Source organism: Sphaeramia orbicularis, chromosome 15 (genome assembly GCF_902148855.1).
Source record: "Sphaeramia orbicularis chromosome 15, fSphaOr1.1, whole genome shotgun sequence".
In the NCBI taxonomy this organism is placed as follows: Eukaryota; Metazoa; Chordata; class Actinopteri; order Kurtiformes; family Apogonidae; genus Sphaeramia; species Sphaeramia orbicularis.
In genome coordinates, this window is record NC_043971.1 from 5105735 (window position 1) to 5116347 (window position 10613).

General features: G+C 37.7%; 1 protein-coding gene across 1 annotated transcript in view; it reads left to right on the forward strand.

Annotated features, from left to right (window-relative positions):
- bag3 (BCL2 associated athanogene 3) overlaps positions 1–9199 on the forward strand; it is a 10034-nt gene extending 835 nt beyond the window's left edge. Inside the window, exons 2-4 of the mRNA XM_030156258.1 lie at positions 2605–2943; positions 3909–4259; positions 7191–9199. Of these exons, the coding sequence (XP_030012118.1) occupies positions 2605–2943; positions 3909–4259; positions 7191–7973 (1473 nt within the window). The 3' untranslated portion in view covers positions 7974–9199. The remainder of the gene's footprint in view (positions 1–2604; positions 2944–3908; positions 4260–7190) is intronic.
- Positions 9200–10613: the final 1414 nt, after the last annotated feature.

The following is a 10613-nucleotide window of genomic DNA, read 5'->3' on the forward strand; positions in this document are numbered from 1 at the left end:
AGCTGTCAGGGGATAAAATTGGTGCAATGCTGCTGGCGGAGCTCAGAGTCCCGGACTGAAATGGCAGAGGGCAAAGGGTCGTTCGCAGTTACATGAGTAACTTTTGTTGCAGGAGAAAAAATGCAAGTGGTTTTACACGCATATGTGGTTTCTGTTCTGCAGGGGGTCCGTGTTTCAGTTAGAACTATGACCAGTTTTTGATTGATCATTAACAGACAGAGTGCTGAACTGTGTGTCTGCAGACCTGTTGCTTTAACACATTGGCTGTCATTAGCAGGTGTCATTGAGAAAACACTGCACTGGCCTCTGGAAGAAACTGCAATACTCATATATGATTATAGTTTACACAAGCAGTTTAGGGTACAAATTCATACAAAACCAAATCCTAACCCTAAAACTAAAATAAGTTTTCCAAAATCTAATGTTTGCATTTCTTATAGCTGCTTTTCCATTATTTTATACAGATATACGATAACTAAATGGTCCAAACTGATTCAAGATTCTGCGTATTTTTATGCTTTTATGCAAAAACATTCAATTTCTTTGCGGCAGGACTTAATATTCCACAAACATTCAACTAAATTCTCCTCAAACTCCAAACAAAAAGCCTGAATCTACTGGAAACTGAAAGAAAACAAAACATTACATAACATTCTGTCATTATTAAGGCAATTATGAGACAGAAGAAGGGAGTCTGCATTGTCTTGTAAGAAAAACAAAGTGAGAAAGTGCAACAAGTGTGTTGCAATGAAATGGATTTACTTCTCATCAGTTGGTATTGAGAATTTACTTATATTATGCTCTATTTGGCCCTTAAACAAAATTATTTGTAGTTTTAAATTACCATATTATACCAGAAGACAAAAGTAAAATACAAAACAATCTGTCATCTCAGATTTCATGCATATTTTTTTCATTATCTTTAGTCTTGATTTATTGCCAAAATATATAAAACCTAAGCTGAGCTTTTACTTAACAAGAAAATGACACTTATTATGGCTTTGAATTGTGGCTTTTGAGCTGAACAAGACAAACACTTAACAAGTAGCAGAATATTCAAAATAAATGTAATACAAGTGTTAGAAACAGACAGGAGTAAAATAAAGTAAAATGGTAAAAGATTGAAACATGTAGAAGTGTTTTAATGTGACCAAAATAGACCTGAAGACAAAGAAAAACATTCAATTGTTTGTTGTATTGTTATATTCATATACATAATTATATTAATACAATACAAATGTCTGAAGTACTTGAGTGAACATACTCATTAGAAGCAGCTGCTTATACATTTATTCTAAAATTATTCACTGTGACACATTAACAGTTGCGTCATCCCCACTCGCTTCATTAAAAATGCAAACATATATTAAAGCACAAGCTGCTTTTTCTAAATAAAACATCCAGTGATGAAGCAGGAGGATGTTTATGTTCAGTGCTCACTTTTGAGATGATTGCGTAACAATAACATGGTAGTTTTGAGGGTGTGACAGCGTTTTGTTAGTCATGAAATTCAGCCAGATTTATGATGTCATTCGAATTGCAGAGCAAATAATATCAAACACAAACACAGCAGCTGTCTGACCGGGATATGAGAAAGGTCGCCATTAATCAAACCTTATTTTCATTTGCCAAATGCTCAAAGAGGTGATACTTTTGTCGTCCCTCTGCAGAAATGTCACATTCTAACCTGGAACCTCTGTGATTATTTCAGCTCTTTTCTCTACAGATTTCTCTATTTAGACACTGTTTACAGACATCACATAGAGCCACATGTATCACAAAGGATGTAGGTGTTTTGGATGTATAATCAAATGTAAAACTGGAGGAGTGAGAATTAAGTAATATACAGGAAAAAAAATTATGTTACTCCCTCTTCTCACATAAGCAAGAAAAATAATAGTGGGAAACTGAATCAAGAGGCTTGTAGAGTTGTTTACTGTCCTTTGCATAAGATGAAACTGAAAATTCAACTGTCTTTTTGCTCAAAATAGTATAAATTCAATTAAAATCAGTCGTCTGTATATTATTTACTAACCAGTCATTGTAGTGTTAGAAATATAAATATATGTATATAGCAAGTTTGGTTAAAGCTACTTATATGTAATAAATGTTAAATGGACGGATCCTGACTGCATCTATTTGCTCTATTTTTGTTTGTTTTAATTACAGGATGTTCTCTAGGTTTCTTGGGGATGCAGGTGCTTTGGTTTGGGGGTGTAGTGTGATTTATTTTACAAAAAACTGAGCATTTACTGTCACGATTTTTGCTTATTACAGCATTTTTCTGTTCATGGAAGATTTTGGCAAAAGTAAACTATTTTTAGAATTAAAAACAGAATTTTACATAATTTTGGACCATGTTATAATCATATCAGTGCACAAAAACATGGAAAAGAGAGTGTAGAAAATAAATAACACCAAAAATGCTTAAATAAGTCCAGGTCATTTTTAGACCCAAAGTTTGGGAAAGACCACTCTAGAGAGTTCTCTTCTTTTGTTGCGTCTTATCACAAATGATGAGGGGAACAAACTGCAAAATAAAAAAGCATTGCTGCTTTTGATCCTTGATATTTATCTGTAAATTTGTTCACAAATGTGTTTCAGGTTCGGGAGATTTCTTCAAATGGTCCCAACATACCACCAGAACCGAGCCCTCAGGAGACCCACAAGTCCTTTGTGAGGGAAATGAAACACCCGATCCTCCGGCCAGGTTACGTCCCGATCCCGGTCTTCCATGAGGGAGCAGAACTCCGACAGCAGCAGCAGCACCCCTGTTACGCCTACATCCAGCCGTCAACCGCACAGAATATTCGGACGGATGGACGGACACCGTCCCCGACGCCGGGCATCCATTGCAGACCCAGATCACCTTTACATGGACCTTCAGACAGCTGCCCTGCTGAGCTAGGAAAGTCCGGCTCACCTGTTTCTCAAACTGCAGAGGTAAAAATCACATATAAATATAAAATAAACCATTGATTAGATTAAATTAGATAGAAATTTATTGATTCTTTGGGCAGAACCCTCAGGAAATTAAGGTTCCAGCAGTAGCACAACGAATGTACACATACAAGAAATATTACAAGACAAAAGGAAAGAAAATAGTAGTAACAATAGCTATAAAAAATAATTGTGAAAAAATAGGCAGTCGAGTAAGTACTAGTGGAAATAAATAATGAAGTAGTATTAATATAATCATAATAATAATAGCCTAATAATAATAAAGTAATGATGTTATAATATTGACAGTACATTTGGTTTTCTGCAGATTTTTAAATTAGAAATGTTTTGTTTACAGTATTGTACTGGAAGGTTCTTTTATTTTTATTTTTTAGAGTATGTTTTTTTTAGCAATACTTGAGTGAGTTTTCTAGCAACTTTTTTTTTTTTTTTTCAGAGTATATACTAATCTTAATGTTACTGTTAATCTTGTTACTAACCTGCCTGTTTAGTTTTGTCTCTCTTGTGCTGTATGCAAAGCGGATGAATACTTGAATTTCCCTCGGGATTAATAAAGTATCTATCTATCTATCTATCTATCTATCTATCTATCTATCTATCTATCTATCTATCTATCTATCTATCTATCTATCTATCTATCTATCTATCTATCTATCTATCTATCTATCTATCTATCTATCCACAGTATGTTTGTATGTATGTGTATATATATCTATAGTTTATAATAACAGAACTACTAATGATAATTAAAATAACATGATAATAATAATAATAATAATAATAATAATAAGCAGCTGTAAGAAAACTAGATTACCAACAGCAACAACAAACAAACACTGCACACTGGAATAAACAATAAACAACATTGCACCACAGAACTACACATTGTATCTCTGAATTGAAACAAAAGGCTGTTATTTACTGCGGGATTGTGTTTTATCTGTAAGGTTTACACCGCTCCACATCACCAGCCTCCTCGGCCCAGCAGCACAGGTCTCCAGGCCGGTTACATCCCCATCCCAGTGATCCACGAGGGAGGAGGAGGTCCCACACAAGCCCAGCCTCAGTTAAATCCCTCTGTGTACTCTCAACGCGTTCCCTACACGGAGCACCAGCAGCCTTTCCACCGCATTCAGGCAGATGAATGGCCGCCCTACTCCGCCGCCATGCAGCCGCCGCGAGAACGGGCTTCTCCAATACTCCTCCCCCAGCACCGTGACACTACGACCATCCACCTCCCGCCTCACATCAGAAGCCAGTCACCGATTGTATCACAAGTGATGGGAGAAAGACCACAGGTAATTTGACTGTAGAGTAGACTGTTTATACTAAAGTCTGACCGATATGGGATTATTATGAAGGGTAATGTGTAAAGGGTCAGAAGAAACAAAACAGGACTAGTATAACATGACCTATTTATTTCTGAAATACAGCTCCAATTTCTTTCATTAGTCTGTAATAATTGCATACCTCCTCTGCTTTTTGTTTGGTTATATATCAGTTGATATCCAGCATTAAGGTACATTATTATCAATTACTTTGTCTGAATGTGGACCAGAGCTAATATCCCTTTAACTAAACTGCACAAAATGGACAAAAAAAACCCCCACTGAGTCTAATGAGGGACTAATGCTGCTTTTCCACTGATGGTATTAGCTTGACTCACCTAACTCATCATGGGTTTTTTGATATTTCTGCTGATGACTGCAGGGACTACCAGATCCTATTTCTAGTATCACCAAGGGAGCTAAGTGATATGAAACATGACGTAAAATCATGCAGATCAAGTCACTGCTGCATCATTAGGTACTTATGTCATTTTGTTGTGATGTTAGACAAAAAGCCAAACCAGCAGGAAATCTCTGGAAAAAAGTAAATATTCAAGTGGGCTCTATCTTGATAAATTAATCACTTATTAAGGTGTAAACCACTGTATACTCACCTGAAAAAACCTTAACATGCCAATTTATTTTAGAAGTTCTAACACAGTTTTAAGGTTCCTCCTCCTCCATTGGTGCTGTAGTTGTGCTCAAGATAACATCACAATAGTTTATGCTGTGTCACTATGACCACATCACACTGAGGGAGTATTATACCTGCAGTGAAAATGCACCGCGCTGGTCGTCAAACGGAGCCAAGCCGTACAGAGTCAAATCTGACACCAGAAGTGGAAAAGCAGTATAACCTGGTTTTTGTGGCCAGCATAGTTGGGGGTAGCTGGTATCCAGTTGGTTACAAACTGAATTTTTATCACTAGATGTTGCTAAACAACACACCCTGAACCTTTAAAATCACACATGACCTCTGCAGTTATTACAAACGGTCAAATATTTATTCAAGATCAAGATAGTTTATGTGCCATTTGTACACATTCAGGTACATAGGAATTATTATGCAGAGGTCTCTCAGAGTACAAGTATAAAAGATCAAAACATAAAATCAGAATAAAAGTCATAAGATAAAAGCAGTATAAAAGCAGTGTAAAAACAATTTGACAATAACACATGGACTTGGAATAAATATCTGAAAATAAATACTCTCTGCAAATTGCTCTTACGGATATTGCACACAAGGCCATTGCACATTCTCTCCAACCCCTGCTGCTTAGAGTCACATTGTATGTTTACAGTTCTATTGTATGGTTATAGTTACATTATATTTTCTTTTTATATTTTTCGACTATGTTCCTTGTGACATGAAGGCCGTAGAGCAGAGGTCTCAAACATGCGGCCCGGGGGCCAAATCTGGCCCGCCAAAAGATCCAGTCTGGCTCTTGAGATGAATTTGTGAAATGCAAAAATTTCAATGAAGATATTAATCATTTTAGTTCAGGTTCCACATACAGACCAATTTAATCTCAAGTGGGTCAGATCAGTAAAATACTATCATAATAACCTCTAATTACTCACAACTCCAAATTTGTCTCTGTGTAAATGTAAACATTTTCATGTCATTTTACTGTATTTACACTCAAACAAACTATCATTTCACAAAAACGCAAATAACCTGAACAAATATGAACATTTCGAAATGTCTGAAGTGCACGTTCAGCAATATTCTGCCTGTTATTAAATGTCTTGTGTACTTGTACAGGGGTTGGACAAAATAATGGAAACACCTTAAAAAATCAACAAAATATAATTTAATATGATGTAGGTCCGCCTTTTGCGGCAATTACAGCCTCAATTCTCCGAGGTATTGATTCATACAACTTGTGAATTGTTTCCAAAGGAATTTTAAGCCATTCTTCAGTTAGAATACCCTCCAACTCTTTTGGAGACGATGGCGGTGGAAATCGACGTCTTGAATCTCTAAAACTGACCATAAATGCTCAATAATGTTGAGGTCTGGGGACTGTGCCGGCCATATGAGATGCTCAACTTCATTAGAATGTTCCTCATGCCATTCTTTAACAATTCTAGCTGTATGGATTGGGGCATTATCATCTTGAGGTGAAGGTGTTTCCATTATTTTGTCCAACCCCTGTAGATCAACTGTGATCTGTAAGTTGTAATTTACATGTGTAAATGATAAACTGAGACATAATATTGATAGTTGGTAGATGTAAACATTTTCATCACATAATTTTACTTTTTTCGCTATAAAATATAGAGGAAAGTTTGGAGTTGACATTATTTATATATTATTATGTTATTATTTCACTGGTCCGGCCCACTTCAGATCAGATTTGGCTTAATGTGGCCTCTGAACTAAAATGAGTCTGACACCCCTGCCTTAGAGTGTTGTAGTTTCAGTTTTTCTGTATGTGCTGTGCAAATGGCAAACTGACAAGTAAAGCTGACTGATATTATACTGTTTAGTTTATTATGTCACATCACAGTAAGAAGGTCAAGGGTTGAAAGTGACTGGGCATCTGTGTGTAGAGTCTGTATGAGCTCTCTAAAGGTCCTCCTGCTTCCTCCAACAGTCCAAACAGTCATAGGTCAATTGGTCAGTCTAAATTGCCTCCATGGTGTGAATGTTAGAGTGAATGATTGTTTGTCTTTATACGTCAGCCCTGGATGAACTAATGGCCCATCTAGAGTACTCTCCATGTCCTAGCCACCCGACAAAGGATTAACTAGTCTCAGAAAATGAATGAATGGTTGGTGAGAAAATTTGTGAATAAATATATATCGGTCAGGCTTTACTCTAGTTTTTTATGTTTTAATTCATTATAATGAGAGTTTGACACTGACATATTCTTATGACTCTTTTTATATTTTAAGGTACAACAGCATATCCTCACAAGAGAACCACCACAGAAAATGGAGCAGGAACAACCAATCCCTCAGCAGAAACCCGACAACACACCACAGGTCCTCCAGCCTTCGCACACAGAAGCTGAAGGCCAAAAGCCTCATCAACCTCAGCAGTTCCAACAGCCTCCACCTCAGCAACCTCAGCAGTTCCAGCAGCCACAGCAGTTCCAGCAGGCGCCCCCACCTCAGACAACTCCACTGCCTCAGCCGCCCGAACACTCACCACAGATGCAGCAACAGTTCCAGCAGCCGCAGAAAGCAGAGCAGCCGCAGCATACAGCAGACATCACCGTTCAAATACCGGCAAAAGCAGAAGCACAGGACACGGCAGCTGCTCCCCCAGAGGCCCCGCCCCTAAAGGTGGAGCCTGAACAGGCCGCTCAGTGCCCAGTGCACCCGGGTCTGGCTAAGGTACAGCAGATTGTTGCACGGGTCGCCAAACTGGAGCAGGAGGTGAAATGTTTCGAGGGAAAGAAGAATGATAAGAAATACTTGTTACTGGAGGAGCTGCTGACCAAAGAGCTCTTAGCACTGGACTCAGTCGACCCAGAGGGCAGGGCAGACGTACGGCAAGCGAGACGGGATGGAGTTCGCCACGTTCAGACCATACTGGAAGAACTGGAGCAACTGGAGGAGCAGCCGACCAGGCCTGCCAGCGAGACGCCGACGGAGGGAAACCACCTGTCACAGAAAGGGGAGCCCAGCATGATCTCCAAGGAGAACGTAGAGATGGCAAAGGAGATCTCATAATGACTGCACACTTCATACACCAAGAGAGAAGGATGTCCTGCTGTACATTTGATAGTGAACAAATCTGCTCTGGCTAAACTTCTCCCTCCTCTCACTACAGCATTTGTGAAAGTTGCATGCATTGATTAACAGTGTTGGTATTTCCTGCCATTCAGCACATAAATTATGGTAGCTCAGTGCAATCATGTTTTTCAAGCCAATGTTGTTGCCTTCTATGTTGTGCCAATGTCTTCATAACAAGACAGCTATCATGATTCAGTTATTGACAACAATTTCTAGTCAAAGTTTGATTAAGAGGCCTTTATCAATAAATGGAAGAAAAGAGTATTTTCTTAAGAAATGTTACGTGTAGTTGCCTTTTGTCATGATCTGATATTGTATTGAGCTTTTCTGAATTCACTGGGAGCATCTGTTAGTGTGTGAGTGCAAACACTGGGGCTTTAAAGCAGAGTCACTGCAAAACTCAGTCCACCGATAAACATTTTCCCTTTTATAGCCACTATGTCGGGCTATGTCGGAGCTGCTTTGTCACGGAACACAGTGAACATGTTTATTGATGCTGCTTTTTGGTGCATTACTGATTTTGCTGTCTTTGCACTTTGCCATCATGGAAACGTTACCTTGCTGAAAAAAATCAGCAACACTTCATTTGAAATATATCAGTTACACGAGTTTTGATTGATGTGTTTGAGTGTTTGTATGTGCATTAGTTTACTTGTTATTTCAAAATATTATATCAGTATTTATATCATTATATAGTATTTTGGTACATCTATGAATGTGTAATGAAAAAGGACCTAAGAGGTGTATCTTACTTGAGATGTGAGACAATCAGCACTCGGTGCTAATAAGGAATCAGTGAAAGTTGTTTGAATGTCCTTGTATAACTACCAAAGCCACAATCTGTAATAGCACCGACACGAAAATGGCCTAAAGCCTTAACAATGCCAACTGTGAGATAATTACTTTGTTTTAAAAATAGCCGCTAAAGTGCAAGAAAACCTCAATCTGTCTTTGAGAACGGTCCAGAATTACTTTTATGATTACATTCTGTTTGTGTATTTGTCACTATATAATGAGATAAAAAGCCATCTGTTAGGTAGGACCACTGCTTTTCAAATTATGGATTGTGGCTTGATCACTTGTGGTTTATGAACAGCAAAAGTAATGTATTATTGAAAGAAAGTCACGTTGATACGGTTGAAAATAAAATGTATTTGAAGTTACTTGCGACTAATATTTGGGTTTCTGTAAATTCTGCAAAGTCCGGCACATTTTCCGACACATATTTATCTTCTGAAGTGATCTGTGTTTTAATGATTTATGACTGTGTGTTCCTGTAGATATTTCTTAGTCTGTCAGCTGTTTAAGTGCTGGCTGAGTTTTCCACCTGAGAGTTTTCACTGCTCAGATAAACAGTTATATCACCGTCTGAGGTCAGCTGCTTCTTGGCTTTTCCCTCAGGGCACTGAGACATTCCAGCCTTCACTTTTTTTTCTTCCTGTCTTTGCAGCGTTGCCCAGTATGTATGTGTGTATGCATTGTAGCTTTATATTTATATTACATACAGTACAAATATCCAGTAGTGTCAGAATAGGTGTTAACTTACATTTGTTGACAGTTTCGTAACAATATCATTCTGCCTCTGACTCAGCAGTTCACCTGATCCCTGTCAGTAGCTGTGATGTTGACTTTGTAGTGTCGTATCAATAAACACATTTGTAATAGTAAATTATGACATTTATGATGAGGTTTATAAGAACCTCTTATCAACAGTGACTCTAATCACACAATCACCATGTTTACTTCACGCTTTTTAATATTTATTTGGGAGAAAAACTGAAATATGAAGCTGCATTTAAGCATTGTTTTGCACATTTAAATTTTTTTCTTATTTGTTACAACTTAAAAAGGCTAAAACCACATTCAGTTATAATTACAAACATAAAATATAGGAATGAATGTAGAAATGTAACTATGGATATACAATTCTTGCAATAAAAGGTAAGTAAAGGTTAATGTTTGTTGTCCATATTTTCCTAAAATGACCTGGATTCGAGTCCATGTTTCCACTGGGTGCTGGTGCTCCCAGTCCATGACACCTCTGGACACGGGTAATATAAACCCTCCTTTTGTTCTCTACTGTAATCCTGACCCATGTGGTTCTGTCAGCTCCAGGATGATGGTTTTGGATCTCGTGTCATCATGAAGGTCTCAATCTTTACCCTTTTTTCTGTTGTTTGATGCGTTTGCCTTTTGTTTTGGCTCTGATGTCCTAATGCTTTCCTGTTAAATGTACTAAAGAAAGTCTGTAATCCAGGAAGGAAAGGGTGTTCTAGCTTCAGCAGAGCCTGGACTGAATCTGGTAGTGTTTAGATCTGGCTCATGTCAACCTGGTAGGAGGATAAGAGGTTCAAATATCCAGTTCCCTTTGTGTCTTTGTTTGTGGAACACTGTTTTTGATACTTTTAAATCTTTCACACTCATTGTCAATTATCCCTCCTTATTATTCCTATATTGCCTCTATATACATGGAGACAAGCGAGTATATTTACTTCAGAAGTTTAACCAGACAAAATATATTGTGTTTTTATATTATTATTATCGATTTATTCACCTCTATCACGAGTTTTTTTAAAC